Here is an 18,140-nt window from a genome sequence, read left to right on the forward strand (position 1 = left end):
TCACTGACTCAGTCCAGGCACTGCACTCAGAATAAGACTGGCATACAGTTCAGTCGCTCAGTCATGTCTGACTCTTTGCGACCCCATGGACTGCAGCATGCCAGGCTTCCCTGTCCATTAACCAACTCCCAGAACGTGCTCAAACTCATGTCTATCGAGTCAGTAATGCCATCCAACCATCTCATCCTTTGTCCTTCCTCCTGCCTTCAATCTTTCCCAGCGTCAGGGTCTTTTCTAATGAGTCAGTCCTTTGCATCAGATGGCCAAAGTATTGGAGCTTCAGCTTCAGCATCAGTCCTTCCAGTGAGTATTCAGGACTGATTTCCTTTCAGATGCTTGGCATACAGTAAGTAGTCAATGAATGCTTTAGGTTCCTTGTCCGCTGTAACAAACTACCACAAACTGGTAAAATTCTAGAGGCAAGAAGTCCAAAATCAAGATATCAGCAGGGCTGCACTGCCTGTGGAGGCTCTGGAGGAGAATATTTCTTTGCCTCTTCCAGCTATGAGGGCTGTCCATAATCCTTGACTGCATCACTGTATCACTCCGGTCTCTGCCTCTGTCTTCTCTCTGTCAGATCTCTCCTTTGTCTTATAAGGACACAGGTTATTGGATTTTGGTCCACTCGGGTAATCCAGGATCATCTCTTCATCTTGCGGTCCTTAAGTGTATCTTCAGAAGACCTTTATTCCAAATAAAGCCACATTCACAGGTTCCAGGTACCTATCATTTTTGAGGCCATCATTTAGGTCCTCTACAGTGAACATGCGCTATTATTATTATTATTTAGTTACCGTTTCTTCCAGCTGCTGCAGTTAGCCTGCCTTGGGGTTGGAGCCTGCCTTGGAGGGGATGGAGTGGGAATGTTATACTAATTTCTAAGTTCCAGCTCCCCTTGGTCAGCCCCATTTTATTCAAGCCATCTCCAGGCTGGGTCAGGAAATTCTGTTTCTGAAGTTACACTGGCCACATTATAGCATTTCAGCAGGTTCGAATTTCACTAATCTGAGAAAAACAGCACTCTCCTCCTCCAGACACCAGTTTAGAGTCCCCTGTCCATTTTAGTTGTTCCTCATACCCGAGCAGGGTACACTTAACAAAGCATTTCCACATGCAGACCCACACTTGACCCTCACTGCAACTAAGCTGAAGGAGATCATATCACCCCATATTGCATGTGAGAAAACTGAAACCCAGAGGGAAAACTGCACAAACCTACCTTTCCTGGCAATTATAGACAGTAGTTCAGCGGGGAGAAAAGAAGGCTAATGTCATTGACGATGACCGCAGTAACAACACCCACTGTGCTGTGTAGAACGTACGCTTTGCTAGGCCCTCTGCTTAGTATCTTATGTCGATTTCTCAAAACTCTCTGCTGAAGCAGGTGGCATTAGTCCTGTGTTATGGGTGTAGACTCCAAGGCTCAGAGAGATGAAGTGCGTGTCCAAAGATGCACAGCTTTTAAATGATGAACTTGAAGCCAGAGCTGGCTGAGACTTTCTCCCCATTACTGTGCTGCTTGGAGGTCCTTTTCCAGTTTGAAAGATAGTTCGGAGCAGCCAAGATGGGAGAAGTGGCTCTCCAGGTCCCTCCCCAGATCTGCTCAGGAGATGAAGCTCGTAAGAGACTGTCTCTCTCTGGTGCTGAGTGCTGATGCTCAGAGCGGTGGGGCGGGGCAGCAGGACAATGGGAATAGAGAGGCAGATGGGCCCAAGGTCACTGAGGGCTGGGACAGTCAGGGTGTGCTCCCTGGAGTGGGCCACCCTTGGCTTGAAGTGACATTCCTGGGCAGCAGAGGGAAACCACTCCTTGCCTCAGGCAGATGGGAGTTTAGAATCGCTAGTTCTGGGCCCTGATAACTGTGTGCCCTTGGGCAAGTTATGGAACTTCTGTGTGCCTCTGTTACCTCATCTGTTGACTGAGAACAGCAAGAGTGGAGTTGTAGAGAACTGGGTAGGAGGGCTGTGAATCAGCATCAGCTGGGGTGCTGGTGCCCAGGCCCCGCCTGGACCAACTGAATCAGCATCTCTGGGGGGTGGGCTGCTGGCATCAGCATTTTCAAAAAATCTCCCCAGTGATTCTGTGCAGCCAGGGTTGAGAACCACTGCTCTGCAGCTAAAGTACATGGCACCCAAGACACAGTAAAGGCTCAGTAGGTCCGTCATTATACGTCCCTCATACAGTCATGAAATTAACATGTATTGGGGTCCTACCTGTGCCAGGCTCTACCGGGTGCCCGTATCACCTGCAGTGCGTACTTCTTGCTCAGCCGTTCCTAGCACTGATTCCAAGAGCATCAGTTAATTGGGTTCAATGCTGTACGAAGACATGGTCCAAATCTAATATTCTAAAAAGAAAGTTTTACCGACAAGGGGGAGAATCTGGAAAATGTGCCCACATCAGAGAAACAGAAACCCTTTGTGTAGGAAGAGCAGTCAAAGATCTCCAGCCCTTTACAGAGGCAACTGGAGAAGAAAGAGTGGGCTGCAGACTCTCTGTGGGTCCCCTGGTGAATACCTGCCCCTACAGTGCCCTCACTTCAACATCTATAATGTGGAAAGGTTTCTGTTGGGTGCCTCTGTATTGAGGGGTTAGTTTTTAGCTGCAAAATTCTTTCCTAATGAGACCATAATTGGAACCCAATAAATTAAGCAAGAACTTCCCTGCCATGCAATCCCTGGGGGTGTGGTAAAGAATCTGCCTGCAGTGTAGGAGCCGCAGGAGATGTGGGTTTTATCCCTGGGTCAGGAAGATCCCCTGGAGTAGGAAATGGCAACCCACTCCATTATTCTTGCCTGGAAAATTTCATGGACAGAGGGGCCTGGTGGTCTATAGCCCATGGGGTTTCAAAGAGTTGGACATGACTTAGCGACTAAACAACAGCATATTGAGCAAATCAGATCTGAGTTGCTTTGGTGTGAGTGTGGATCAGGATAGGTGAGTGAGCATGTGTGAGAGTCTCCATGAACAATTTGCAGGTGGATATGTGTGTGAGTGTGTGAAGGCGTCAGGGTGCTTGAGCATGGGGTGAATGCAGGTGAAGGTATGTGTCTGTGTGAATGAGTGTGTATGAGTACCTGTAGCGGGGTGTGAGTATGTTCATGGGATTGTTGTGAATAGGTAAGAGTGTGTGTATGTGTGTGGTTTTTGAGTGTGAATCTGTACGAATGTGTGGGATGCATGTGTGTCCACATGTGTTAGGGGCTGGGGGCAGGCCTCCTCCTTATCCTCCCCTCTCCTGCTGGTGGCCTCCTCCACATCCTGCCCTGCACTCTTGCCTCCCCTGCCCCTGGGGAACAGTTAGGAACCATCTGGTCCACACATCTGTCCTGACCTCACCACCCTGCCAGCCTTGGTTCTGTGTCCCCTTGCAGTACTGAGCCAGGCATTGTCAGGAGTTCCTGAAATTGGTGGAGACCCAGCAGGTCTCCACCTATTCCTTTCTGGTCCCCCTCGTGTGCCCCAGGCAAGCCCCTTCTCCAGGCCAGTGAGTTTTCCTTGCAGAGCTAGGGGCCCAGTCCTCCAGAGCTGCTGCCCGGAGTGATGACTCACTGCAGCTGATGTCATCCTCAGGAGCCCAGGCCTCCATCACACTCAAAGACGCTTTGTTCCCCAAATGAAAAAGGATGGGCCATAAACTGAAAGAAGTTACTGCAAGACTCTTCCCAGATGCCCACGGTGCTCATGCCTGCCCACACCTGCCAGCCTCTGCTGGACCGCTTGGTGCGTGTGGTCCCTGCGTGGCTTTGAACCCAGGTTCAGGGAAGGCCATGAGGAAGGGGTCTGAAGGCCCTCACTGCAGCAGGAGAGCAAGACACCCTGCCTGCTTCCTGGGGCTCAATTCCGCCTAGCTCACGGTGTGTGTGTGTGTGTGTGTGTGTGTAGTGGGTGGTGCAGGCCCTGGCCACAGGATGAGAGTCATACACTCTCCAGGCTCAACTCGTCGGTTCCCTGGTCTCTGGGCCTGCTTATCCAATTCTATTATTTATTCTGTAACGGCTAACAGTTGGGGGATGGCTGTGAGGGGAACTGCAGAGACCACAAGGGTATCTGGCTCAGAGTCAGTCTATTCGCTGGGTCCTGAGTGCTCCTGATGCGCTGAGCCCTGTGCTGAGCACAGCCCTTGTCAGGTTGTCCATTCTCTCCGGGACAATAGAATGTTGTCCATTTTCTCCAGTCTCTTCTATTGCTGCCCTGCTCTACAGATTAGTCTACAGCTCAGAGAAGCCAATTGGCTTGCCCACCCCAGTTAGTGGTGGACCTAGGGCTCACACCCAGGTTGTTCTGCTCCCAAAGCCCAGGTGGTTAACCCTTACCTGTGTCTGCCAACCAGGCGAGGGCATTAGACTCACCCAGGCCAGACTCTGGAAGACTATGATTTGATAGGGCCGGGCAGGAAGAGCAGATCCCTGTCTTTTCAGAAGCTCCTTGGGTGACTCTGATGAGTGGTTAGGGCTGGGACCTTCATACCACATCATACTACATAGTCAGATTTGAATCCTGACTCCAGTTGCTCATTATCTTCATGGCCTTGGGGGCAGTAACTGACTTTTCCAAGCCTCAGTTTTCTGTCTTGTAAAATGAGGTTAATAATATCTACTTCATAAAGAATCAAGGGTGAAGAGATGATGGAAAGCTCTTTGAATAGTGCCTGTCACGCAGCACGCCCACAGTAAATCTTAGCCACAGATCTTATTGTTTCTTTTCATCCCTTTATGGGTCACCCTTGCTGGACTGTGCTGGTACTGGGGACCGAGATATGGATCTGCATGGTCCATGCCCAGGAGCCCATGTCTATGCGTATCAGGGAAGGAAGGGCACTAACCAGCAGAATGCAGAGAGGAGTGTGCTGAGGTGGAGGGATGCTCAGCTACTGTGGGGACACAGATGGAAGGCCGTGGGGGAAGCCAGGAGGCGGTGGGCTATAATAGGTTGGCTCCTGCACTGCGGCTTTGGGTGAGATACTTCCCCTCTTTGGGGCTTGATTCCTTCCTTTGCCAAATGGGAGAATGACCCCCATCTTGCCTCCCTTCTGGCAGAGGGAGCAGATGAGAGGATGCTTCAGAAACCACAGGGGATGCTGCTGGGTACAGACTTATTCCTGCTGGGGCTGCCAGCTGGACCCAGCTCCTTCCAGCTGCCAGGCAGGGCAGCCAGGCTGCAGAGCCCACACCCTGCTAGGTCTCTGACCACCTCCAGGCCCCTTCAAAACCATCCTTTTCTCAGTTGAGGTCAGAGGCCTGAAAGAAAGAGACAGAGTGCGCGCGAGAGAAAGGAAAGCTCATACAGTAACTTCATTGAGCAGGAAAATTCTTGCACTATATATGAAAACCGGAAAAGAGAAAGAGGCGTTCTAAGTTTACATGTAGAAAAATGCTCTTCTGTAATTCAGAAAAATGAGGTCTTTGATTGTTGGCAAGCCCAGGTCTCCCTTCTAAGTTGATCCAGGATTTTTTTCCCTGGCAGGGAAACAGTTCTTTTTTCTAAGAAATGCATTGGGTGGTAGGTTTTTCTAAGAACCTCTTGAATCTGTGCTGGGTGCAGATAGAGCCCCTGCAGCAGGAATTCTGTTGCACTCATTTTCCTTGGGAAGGGAGTCAGGTAGAGCTGGGCGCCTCGGGGACTCCAGGCTGGGTGGGGTGACGTTTCCTCCCAGGCAGAGCCATGACATTTTCCTGGGCACAGTGCTCATCGCCTCTGGCCAGGTTGCGCTGCCCAAAGGCAAGGACATCTGTGAGGGGAGGGCTGGATTTGTGCTGGTCCCTTTTGGAGTCATTCCTTCCAGGCCTGAAGGCTGTGGGCTGAAGGAACTGGCAGTTAAGAGTGGTTAGAGAAACTGGAAAACAGATGGGAGATGAGGATGCAAAATTGGAGACATTCAGACCTGGCAAGGGCCTTTGGAAGCCATCTGATGCAAGCCTCTCATTTCAGATGAGGAACCTGAGGCTCAGAGAGAAAGGAGACGGCTACATTGGGCTGGTGGCAGAGTCTGCCTCACAGGCCACGGTCCCACCCTGTATAATGTCCGAGAGGCCATGGTGTGGAGGTCCAGGCTGACTCGTGTGTGGTCCAGGGGGCAGAGTTAGGCCCAGCCAGGCGGGTGGAGTCTACAGGGGGACATGCCTCAGCTTACTGACTTCGATTTGCCCAGCAGTGGCCAGGGTTGCCCTGGCGTGGGGGATGAGCTCCTGGACAGTGGACATTATGCAAGCAGTAACCGGATGGACTTTCGTTGTGGGAAGGGAATGTGGCGGAGGAGGCTCCTTCTCCAGATGGTGAGCTGCACATTTTCTGCATCAAGTCTGTGGCTTGGTGCACTCGCAGCAGGCAGCATAGGAGGTATTGGGGATCTCCCCTCTGAGTGCAGGGAAATCCAGGAGAGAGATGCCCTGCTGGGGCCCCCAGGGCCGTCATGCGCACTTTACCTATACATACTTAGCCTGCCTGCTGGCTCCAGTAACCTGGGGTCATCTGGACCCTTGTGCCTGCCCCAGTGGGAGCAGCAGGAGTCAGTGAGTTGCTGTTTAAGCTGACTGAAGTGTTCTGTAGTCTTCACAGCTGCAAGTGGAAATGGGATGTAGGGAGGGGAACACCGTTTGCCTTCCCAGACAGCCGGGGTAGGAAGGGGGCAGAGGATGGGAGGGAGGCACCTGGGTTCTAGTCCTGGCTCGTCCACAGTTCCCCACTGACCTCAGGCCCGCTCTCTTGGGTCACTTCCAGACCTGACTCTGAGTCTATTGTTGGGGCCACATTCTCCCAGTTTCCCTAGGCTCAGGCAGTGTCCCTCTCAGCTGCAGCCCAGGAAGCCTTTCTTGCGTTTCATGGGTGCAGTTCTTGGTATGGCCACCAGGGGCCGCTGCCGCGCGCGTTCCTGAAGTGTCCTCAGCCTCCCTGTCTGGCTCTCTGCAACCGGCTTTGACCTAGAGCCAGGGGAATGCTCCTCAGTCCCTTGGGGCTGACAAGCACGAACACTGGGCTCAGGTCCCAGATATTCATCTGTGAGATGAAGATGGAGTTTTGCAAAGCCAGATTCGGTTCCCTAAGGAGGCAAAGCTCCATAGCCCAGGCTAACCCCAGGCACTGCTTCAGGACCCCACAGATGGAAAGGCTGAACCAGCCCATTACACAGAAGGAGAAACTGAGGTCTGCTTGGGGAAGAGAGGTGTTAGCTATCCTGGAGAGGAGGAGGGGGAAGGGTTCCAGTTCTTCACCTCCTCTGGCCTCTGGTCACGGTCATCTCTGGGGAAAGAAAACCTGAACCCTGCCCTGTTTGTTTCTTCATCACTAGAATTCTGTCCCAGTTTCCATGGAAACTAGCTTTGGACCCCTGGGAGGAAAGTTGCACCATGTGGTGACTATTCAGATTTCCTCTCCCCAGTCCACCTCTAAAGCCGTCTGATTCCTCTTCCCTGTGCCCCCGGGAGGGGCTGCTGCAAAGTTGTACTCCGGTACCCAAACCAAAGACTTGAGGAGAGTGAGGCCCAGTTGCATCTGTCTGCCCCCTTTCCTCAGGCCACAGCTCTGAGTGCCTGCTCTCTGCCAAGCTCTCATGTGGGCATTTGAATGGGGGAGTCATGCCTGTGGCTCTGTGTATAGTGTAGGAGTGAAGCTCCGGGGTCTTGGGGTGCAGCTGAGTGAGCGTAGAAAGAGTCAGCTGTTAAAAGATAGGGGAAGGTGTTACCAATAAAAGGGACAGAGTGAGCAAAGGCAAGAACAGGAAAAGGGGGAGAATGACGAGAGGAATCAGAAGGTGGAATTTTGATTTGATTCTGAGCGTGCTGGGGAGCCATTGAAGGCTCTGGAGTTTGAGTAGCATAAATGGCTGACTGCTAACAGAGACATCTAGATCAGGAACTCCTTGAGAGTCTGCATTCTGGTTTCAGTTCCACATCCCTAGCTGCACACAAGGCATAATGTGGGGGCTTCACAAATGTTATCAAATTCACGAATGGAAAAGTGGGTTGAAGAACCCCCACTGAAATGAAGCTGCAAGTGTGTGTGCCAAGTCGCTTCAGTCGTATCTGACTCTTTGCAACCCTATGGACCATTGCCCACCAGGCTCCTCTTTCCATGGGATTCTCCAGGCAAGAATACTGGAGTGGGTTGCCATGCCCTCCTCTAGGGGATCTTCCCAACCCAGGAATCGAACCCACATCTCCTGCATCTCCTGCATTGGCAAGTGAGTTCTTTACCACTAGTGCCACCTGGGAAGCCCAGAAATGAAGCTATCCCTATGCATTAATGAAGTGAGATTAAGACTGAGGTCAGATGTCCTCTGAGATAGGCAGTTATCTGTGGAGAATTGTGGCACCCTCCCACAAAAGGCCCCAAGCTTCCTGAGGCTAGAGAGTTCTGTGATCAGTCCCCTATTAGCACCACCCCCTCCAGTCTTGCCCCTCAAGGATGGTGGAACGTCCTCCCAGCAGCTGTGATCTCCATCCCCCTGCTTCCCACCCAGCACAGAGCCATCCCAGGACAAGCCTATGGACCTAGCTGCTGGGCCTGTTTGTCTTGGCTTCTTGGCTTCTCTCCCCTCCCTGGTGGCTGCCTGAGCAGGTGGCCCTCCTGCCAGAGGCCAAGGGGAAGTGAGCCAGTAGGCCCAGGCGCAGCCCTGAGCATGGGTCACTCCAGGCCAGAGGTCACTCCCTGCCATCCCACAGCATGCCGTGGGACAGTGTGTGTGGAGGGAGGGGGCGGTTGCTGAGAGCACAGCAGGGGCTGACTTGGACTTCCTTTAGGTTGTGGCTTGGCTCCCCCTGTGGCTGACCCAGTGGAAGCAAGGCCTGCTGCCTGCTGGTTCTCCCTCATAGCCGAGGTCTGGGCAGCAGGGGGCAGGTAGGATTAGGAAAGGATCTCTTTGCAGACTTTGGTTTTTACTAAACTTAAACCTTTGGATCAAGCAGAAGACCAGTTTCTACTATTTGTTGAGCACTTGTACTTTTCCTCCATTATCTCATTTGGTCCCCATGTGTGAGATGGGTGGGACATTCCTACATCACCAGTAAGTTATCCGCCCAAAAGCTGCCTACTTGGTAACTGGCACAGGCTGGATCTGAACCCAGCTCTGTCCAGCGCCAAGGCAGTTCTCTACAGGCTGCCTCTTCCGTCCACTCTTGAGCTGGTCCACCAGTGGCCTGTGCCTAGCGTGGCTAGGGCAGCCCAGGGGTCGTGGAGGGGCGCCAGTTGCGGGTCACCTGCCACTCCAAGTCACCCCAAGGCAGAATCACATCTCCCCCTCCACCCATTCTTGCTTCACTGCTCCACCTGTTACTTCCTGGATGTGTGTCCTAGTCATGAAACTCTCTCCTTGACCATTATTTCCCTGTCTATAAAATAAGGAGGTTGGCTCGATGGGTGATTTTTTCTTTTTTTTTTGAAGCAGAATCCCTCCTGGAACTAAGAATTCCCAAAATGGCCATGTGGAAGCCTGGGCTTTACTGCTTTACATGGCAGCACTGGGCTGGTTTAAGCAGGCTTCTGGGTGGAAACCTTTCAACCCCTGTCCCGGAGTCCCTGAACCCCACCTGTTCCTGAGTCCTTGGAACACCACTTAGAAACAAGCCTCTGGATGAGAGGCCCGGGTCATATACCCACTGTGGAACCACACATTCTGCAGACCTGGAGCATCCCACTGGAAAGGGGCTTCCTCTCCTGTTCTCAGTAGGAGAGGGAGACGAGCTGGAGGAAAAGCTTTCACTGGATCAGATGGAGAAGACAGAAAGCTATCAGCAGGGTACTCATGCTTTTATTTGGCTTTTATCTTTAAACTGTGGAGGGGAGAAAAGAAATCTCAGCGGGGTGCTTGCTTTTATTTCTGTTTCATTACTTTTCACTCTTTCCCCCTTTGTATACAGAAATGGGCTATCTTTGAGTGAGGAAAAACATAAAAGATTTTGTACTTTCTAAAAGAGGATGTAAAGAGTTAATATCTTTAAAAATATGTAAATGTCTATTTTTCACTTCATGTGCTTGAGGTAAAATTCAAAAAGTACAAAAGAGTATCCATTGAGAAGAAAGTCTGTTGTCACCCAGCCACTAGCTTCCTTCCCTGGAGAGTCTCTGGCCTCAGCTTCTTGTGTATCTTTCTAGAAATATTCTAATATATATTTTATGTATTTAACATGTATTAATATATGTACTTCCAATGGATAGCATGGCATCTGGTCCCATCACTTCATGGGAAATAGATGGGGAAACAGTGGAAACAGTGTCAGACTTTATTTTTTGGGGCTCCAAAATCACTGCAGATGGTGACTGCAGCCATGAAATTAAAAGATGCTTACTCCTTGGAAGGAAAGTTATGACCAACCTAGATAGCATATTCAAAAGCAGAGACATTACTTTGCCAACAAAGGTCCGTCTAGTCAAGGCTGTGGTTTTTCCAGTGGTCATGTATGGATGTGAGAGTTGGACTGTGAAGAAAGCTGAGCGCCGAAGAATTGATGCTTTTGAACTGTGGTGTTGGAGAAGACTCTTGAGAGTCCCTTGGACTGCAAGGAGATCCAACCGGTCCATTCTGAAGGAGATCAGTCCTGGGTGTTCTTTGGAAGGACTGATGCTAAAGCTGAAACTCCAGTACTTTGGCCACCTCATGCGAAGAGTTGACTCATTGGAAAAGACTCTGATGCTGGGAGGGATTGGGGGCAGGAGGAGAAGGGGACGACAGAGGATGAGATGGCTGGATGGCATCACTGACTTGATGGACGTGAGTCTGAGTGAACTCCGGGAGTTGGTGATGGACAGGGAGGCCTGGTGTGCTGCGATTCATGGGGTCACAAAGAGTCAGACACGACTGAGCGACTGCACTGAACTGAGCTGAATGGATAGCAATTCTATTCTGCACCTTGTTTTTCTGTTTGTTTCTAGTTCATACATCTGTTGTTGTTGTTGCTCAGTTGTGTCCGACTCTTTGTGACCCCGTGGACTGCAGCTTGCCAGGCTTCCCTGTCCTTCCCTGCTTCCCGGAGTTTGCTCAGATTCATGTCCATTGAGTCGATGATGCATCTTCTGTCGCCCGCTTCTCCTCCTGCCCTCAATCTTTCCCAGCATCAGGGTCTTTTCCAAAGAGTCAGCTCTTCTTGTTTCATATTAACACCTAAGGAATCACACCTTTTTAAAGGCTTCACAAGTGGACTTCCCTGGTGGTCCAGTGGTTAAGAATCTGCCTTGCAGTGCAGAGATTGTGGGTTTAGCCCGTAATTAGGGAACCAAGATCCCACATGGCACAGCACAACTAACCATGATCAACTAAGACCCGAGGGAGCCAAATAAATAAATATTTTTAAAAAATAAATAAAGGCTGCATTGGATTGCTTTGTGTGACTATAACAAAAGTTAGTATTTATTTAACCATTCCCTGAGAATTCCAAGATGGAACGGTTTAGATATGTCCAGATACATTTTAAACAGTGCTGCAATGGATATTCTTTTAAGTTCTTTATATGCACATATATAACTTTATCTGTTTCAAAAATTTATAGAAGTATAACCACTGCGTCAAAGAGTACATGTGCACTTTTAATTTTGATACACATAGTGAGGACGCTCCTCCCGCAGATGTTATCACTTTACACTTCCACCAGCAGTGCATGCAATGGCCTGTTCCCTCAAACGCTTGCTAAACAGGATGTTAGCCAACGCTTTGATCTTTGCCAGTCTGATAGGGAAAATGCTGTCTCTTCATAATCTTACCTTGTATCTTTCTTGTTGTGAATGAGGCTAAGTATCTGTTCGTATGTTTAATAGCCCTTTTTTTTTCTTTTACTGTGGAAAGACTTTCCTATTCTTTGCCCATTTTTTCTTTTGGATTATTTTGTTGTTGTTTAGTCTCTCAGTCGTGTCTGACTCTTTGCGACTCCATGGACTGCAGCACACCAGGCTTCACCATCTCCTGGAGCTTGCTCAAACTCACGTCCATTGAGTCAGTGATGCCGTCCAACGGTCTCATCCTCTGTCGTCCCCTTCTTTCTTCTTCAATCTTTCCCAGTATCTTCGGATTATTGACCTCCTGCTTATTCATTTGTTTTGTGTGTTAAGGTAATTTGTTTGTTGTCTGTGATATATGCAGCAAATATTTTTGTCAAGATTGGGATTTTATTTGACACTGTGGGAATTTATTTTTGCTATGCAGAACTTAAAAAATTTGTGTGTCATTAAATTTAACCAATTTACGAATCTTCTTATTTTTGCCTTCTTGGGTTTGCTATACTTTACTTTCTGTTTTAATGCAAATTGCAAACTGGACAGAAAAAGCATTGGATTGAGAATCAGGTCTGTTTATAATTACTAAACCCCTTCCCTCTTTTAACCTCAGTTTTGCCTTCTTTCTGTAGACTGAAGAGGTTGAATTTCATTTATTTGTTCATTTTTTTCATTCATTCATTCCTTAGCACTGAGCTGGAGGCGGGAACATAGAGATGAATGGTGTGGTCCAATGGGGAGAGAGACAGGTGACCCAAGAGTGACCTGCAGTGTACAGGGGGTGAAAGTGGGGGACCCTAGTGTGTTTTGAAGGAGGAGGATGTAGGTCAGGAGGTGAAACAAGGGATTTCGGGGGTGGGGAGAACGAGGAGTTATTCTGATAAAAATAGCCAGTGGGATGAGGCGCGGAGGGAAGAGCATTTGACGTGGGGGGAGAGGACCTGCGATGGCCTGGGGCACTGGAAGGACATCATCAGGCTTGCTGGGGAGTCAGAGTGCTGCTGGGTCTAGACCAAGAGGGCCCTCCAGCCAGGTGCCCAGGCCGCTGGGTACCCTGAGAGCACAGGTGACCGGAGAAGCCTTCTCATTAAGGCCTCAACATGATCAGACTTGCCCTTTTGCTGAAGATGCAATAATCATTTTCTTTAGTGTTGTGAAATATTTACCATGACCGTTTTTAACAAAGAATACTACAAGGAATACTTTCGAATATCACCTAGTTTAAGAAATAACATCATCGCTATAGTTGAAAAGCCCCATGGACTTCTCCCCAAATCTCATCTCTCTACCTCCCCTAAATGTTGGCAGGAACATGCTTCTAGTGGGTATGTAAAATGGCACAGTTGCGTCTTAATGATAATTAAGATAATAATTACATCAAAAAGAAATGATAATTATAGCATGCGAGGTGGGCATTAACTAATGCTAGAGTGGTAATCATATTGCAATATACAAGGGTATCAGATCAACACTTTGTTCACCTTAAACTTATACAGTGTTATTTGTTGGTTATATATCAGGTTTTTTAAACGGCACAGTTGCTTAAGAGAGCAATTTAGCCATACTCAGTGAAGTTACAGGTGCAAATGTTCATATCATTGAATAATTTCCACCCCAAAGTGGTGGACTCACTTGCACAGGTAAGCACAAGGAGATGTGAATAAGAAAGTCCATAGCAGCAGTGGCTGTAATAGTGATGGGAAACCTCACTTTCCATCAGCAGAAAGATGAAGTAATCCGCAGTGACTTATTTATACATAGGATACTGCTATGAAAACATGAGACTTGGAGCCACACTCAACAGGGATAAATCACAAAAATACAATGTTGAGTGGGAAAAAAAAGTTCCAGAATACACGCAGCCTGCCAACACTTATATGAGGTTAGGAGACAGGCACTGCAGTGCTGAATTCTGTTAGAGACATATACTCGTGTAGGAAACACACAAAGACATGCATGGGGATGATAAACACCAGACCCCTAGAGTGGCTGCCTCTGGGGCATGGGCAGGGGGAAAGGATCAGAGAGTTCCTGAGAGCTTCGGCTGAGTTGATGTTTCCTTTCTTAAGTGGGGTGCTGGGCCCATGCCTATTCCTCATGTTATTCTTGTCTTAAAAATGTTAATAATATATTTTATATAGCCCAGAGTGTCCCCAAATTATCATCTCCATGTGTAATCAATCTAAACAGATTAAATAAAATGACCATCTTACATTCCTTTTTTCAAACATTACTTTTTCAAAATCCAGTTTGTATCTACTGTCCATCCGCAGGGTTCCTGTCCACCTCTTCCTGGGACCTGCATTCTTATCTCATCTCTTTAGGTGCATGTGGGTGCAGGTGTCTGTAAGCCAGCCTGCAGCCTTCTCCCAGGGAATAGTGGTTGGGTGGCTCAAGGCTTATGAGCCTAAGTCCTCTCCAGGCCACCACAATGGAGCCCTATGTTTCTCCCGGCAAAGGGTGGTGGTGAAGAGCACATCCTGTTTAGTCAGATGCTCTGGCTTTAGACTTCTGATGGGCTTACTTTGGGCAAATTTTTTACCTTCTCTAAGTTGTCTCTGGGGCTTCCCAGGTGGTACTAGTGGTAAAGAATCCACCTACCAATACAGGTGATACAGTTTCAATCCCTGGGTTCAGCAGATGCCCTGGAGTAGGAAATGGCAACCCACTCCAGTGTTCTTGCCTGGAGAATCCCATGGACAGGGGAGCCTGGTGGGCTACAGTCCATGGGGTTGCAGTGGGGCACAACCGAGCAACTGAACACACACACACACACAAGTTCTCTCTGGAATAGAATGGGATAATAGTACCTATCCTCATAGTGTGGTTGTGAGGAGTAAATGAACTAATGTATGTGAAGAGCTTACAGGCTGCTAAAAATGAGAGATCAGGGAATGTGGGTGATGCTGTCATAACGACGACAGTGACAAAGGGAGTTGACAATGCATGACAATGATGCAAATTTCAGTTGTCCTAAGGTCTGGGAGCGCTTCGATTTGTCCCTGCTTTCCCCCATATCCTGAGGCACTTGAACAGTAGACTTCACTCAAAACACAACAAAACAAACCTGCCCACTTTTACAGAGAGAAATGGGGGGAAATCCCTATGTTGATGTGGGGGAACATTGTAGAAATATTCTAGAAATATTCTGATATGTTTGCCAAACTAATCATGACTTGTTCGTGGGTAATGAAATCAATTTAGTAGGTTGTTTTCCAGCATGATTTTAATAAAATAAAAGAGAAAAAGAATTGTTAAATGGAAAGGAAAACATCGTAGTGCCTGGTGAGTATTAAAAGTAAATAATGTTTTATGAAACATCTGTTTCAGGGTTACAGATATATATTTGTCTAAATGTGCATAGTGGGTGGCCATGTAAATGTATTTCTTATTATGGGTCATTGTCAAAAAAGTTTGACAAACAGAAATTAAGATGCTGCAGTGGGCTTCTTGAAGGATCCCATTTCATTTCCTGAGTATATTTCCTCCTTATTTCCAAGCAGAGAGGAACGTATGTGTGAAGCATGGGCTCTTCTCTCCCTCCCTGCAGAATCGGCTTCCCGGGGCCCCCTGGACCTCACGGAGCTCGTCGGCGTCCCGCTGCCCTCCTCTGTGTCCTTTGTAGCTGGCTATGGTGGCTTCCCAGCCTACAGCTTTGGGCCTGGTGCCAACGTCGGCCGCCCGGCCAGGACCCTCATCCCGTCCACCTTCTTCAGGGACTTCGCCATCAGCGTGAGGGTGAAGCCCAGCAGCCCCCAAGGCGGTGTGCTCTTTGCCATCACGGACGCCTTCCAGAAGGTCATCTACCTGGGCCTGCGGCTCTCGGGCGTGGAGGACGGCCGCCAGCGGGTCATCCTCTACTACACGGAGCCTAGCTCCCAGGTGTCCCGTGAGGCCGCCGCCTTCCTGGTGCCCGTGATGACCCACAAGTGGAACTACTTTGCTGTGGTCGTCCAGGGCGAGGAAGTGACCCTTCTCGTGGACTGTGAGGAGCATGGCCGCGTCCCCTTTCCAAGGTCCTCCCAGGCCTTGACCTTCGAGCCCAGTGCGGGAATCTTTGTGGGCAATGCAGGAGCTACAGGGCTGGAGAGATTCATTGTGAGTTCAAGTCTTCCAGACGAGGAGGCTGCTGGACACTGCAGCAAACACGAGCGACTGTTCTTATTATCATTTTATCCTTATGTCCTTGGGCATGCATGCTAGTGGGACAAAAGCTAGGCTCGAAACTCAGAACTTAGATTCTATTCCTGAGTTTTCAGTGTAGCCTGATGATTTTAAACAGCAGCTGAATTCTCTGATCCTCTCTGTGTTTTCTTATCTGTGAGTGGGGATTAGAAAACTTAGGCTATAGGGTTGTGGAATCATGTGAGCTAGCCTGTGTGAAAGCACTTTGTCTGTTTTTAGGCATTATAAAAAGGGTAAGGTTTGTAATTCAAGGTTTGTTCAGTGATTTTATCTTTAGAAAATGGTGACAGCTGCATATAATTTCTGCAAAGGTGGAAGAGCTGAGATGAGAGTGTGAGGTAGTTGCTGTCTCTCCCTTGGGACAATGTGCCTTGAAAAAATATCAGAAGACTGATTTTACTGTCAAATGGATTTTTATGAACGAGCCATTCTAAAGCAAATCCCAAGTTATTGTAGTCATTCATTTAGTCACCACTAGTCTTACTGGGTTGGGAGGATCCCCTGGAGGAGAGAATGGCTACCCACTCCAGTATTCTGGCCTGGAGAATTCCATGGGCTGTATAGTCCATGGGTTTGCAAAGAGTCAGACAAGACTGAGCAACTTTCACTTTCATTTTGATTCTTACTGATACCTTCCCAATTGATTCAAGACAGCATTGAGCTGGAGTTTGGGTTTATCTGTAATACAGTGGAATATGGATTTTAAGAAGGTAGAATCCAATGAACAGTTTTGAAACTCTCACTTGGAGATGGACTTCCCTGGTGGCTCAGATGGTAAAGAATCTGCCCACAATGCAGGAGACCCGGGTTCAATCCCTGGCTCGGGAAGATCTCCTGGAGAAGGGAATGGCAACCCACTCCAGTATTCTTGCCTGGAGAATTCCATGGACAGAGGAGCCTGGCAGGCTATAGTCCATGGGGTCACAAAATTTTGGACACAACTGAGTGACTAACCACCACCACATATGCAGAATGGGCTATTGGGGGTAGGGAGGGGAGGCAGAGTGGAGGCAGGGAGCCTGGCTGACAGCTACTCTGGGGACAAGTCCTTCCAGCTGGAAGCTTTGAGCCATGGGGGAGAGACACTTTCTGGTGGGGGAGGCGAGTACTTTAGGGTTCATTGCTGACAAGTTAGGGACCTGGGGACCTGTTAGGAGGCTGCTGTTATTCTGCACTTTGAATACTGAGCTCTCCAAGGACCTCTCTGGTTAGTGAGGCTCATTTTACATTGTCCCAGGGAGAGCCCCCCTTAATGAGAGCAGGCCTGGGGATGGCATGGTTTTCTTTTCATGGCCTCGGGCAGCACTTCTCACTCCTGTCCTCTCACTGGTTCTGCTCTGTATAAAAACAGTCGTGTGTCCCAGGGGCACTTGTGCTGTAAACGCGGCCTCTGACCCCTCTGCTTTCCTCTAGGGTTCCATACAGCAGCTCATCATCCACCCTGACCCCAGGACTCCCGAGGAGATGTGTGAAGCTGAAGACTCCTCGGTGAGCCGCCCCACTTCTCCCTGCCGCCCCACTTCTCCCCGTCACCCCCACTTCTCCCCGTCACCCCCACTTCTCCCTGTCACCCCCACAGTGGGCCCTGAAGCCCCAGCAGCCAGAGAAGGGCCTGGCACCCAGGCAGTTTTTCACCCCAAACGTCATGGAGTCTCTGAAATCCCTTATCTTGGCAAGCGCTCCATCAAGTCCTATTTTGAGCTTTTTGGCTTTGTTATTATTTTTGAGAACTTCAGCCATGTCTTTGGTGTTTGGTGGAGGATTGGTGGCGGGGGGAGTTGTGTTTCTTCTAAGGTGTTAGGTTCTTCCATGGCTGTACCAGTCAATGGCCTGGTTTCCAGACTTCCTGCCAAGAAAGGGTGTCAGGATTCTAAAATAAAAGTTAAAACTCCAAGACATTCTGAATGTAAATTCTTATAAAAACAAACCTAAATTTAGCTTTTATGCTTGGCAAATGAATCAGTTCCTCAATTAAAGGGGGTGGTGAGCAGGAAAAAAAAGATGGCTCCTTTTCCCTCTTCCTCCTTCCTCCCCCTCCCTCCAGGATTGACTGAGTACCTGCAAGGTGACCGACCTGGGGAGATGCGGGAGATAAAGAGATGAACTGGGGACCGTCTGCATCCTCAAGATGCTCAGACATACCCAAAAGCAGTGATAGACCTGAGTGTAATTGGTCCTCAGACCCAAATTCTACAAGTCAGGCGGGGGCAGGAAGGTGGAAGAGGAAGAACAGGAAGCCAGTCAGGAGGGAGTTG

At 49.0% G+C, this 18,140-nt stretch overlaps 1 protein-coding gene across 3 annotated transcripts in view; it reads left to right on the forward strand.

Annotated features, from left to right (window-relative positions):
* Positions 1-18,140, forward strand: part of COL15A1 (collagen type XV alpha 1 chain) — a 103,424-nt gene that overhangs the window by 19,666 nt on the left and 65,618 nt on the right. For all 3 annotated transcript variants that reach the window (XM_061425787.1, XM_061425788.1, XM_061425786.1), the window contains 2 exons: positions 15,251-15,798; positions 17,299-17,373. In XM_061425787.1, coding sequence (XP_061281771.1) covers positions 15,251-15,798; positions 17,299-17,373 — 623 coding nt within the window. The remainder of the gene's footprint in view (positions 1-15,250; positions 15,799-17,298; positions 17,374-18,140) is intronic.

The sequence above is a fragment of the Bos javanicus genome, chromosome 8, assembly GCF_032452875.1.
Source record: "Bos javanicus breed banteng chromosome 8, ARS-OSU_banteng_1.0, whole genome shotgun sequence".
In the NCBI taxonomy this organism is placed as follows: Eukaryota; Metazoa; Chordata; class Mammalia; order Artiodactyla; family Bovidae; genus Bos; species Bos javanicus.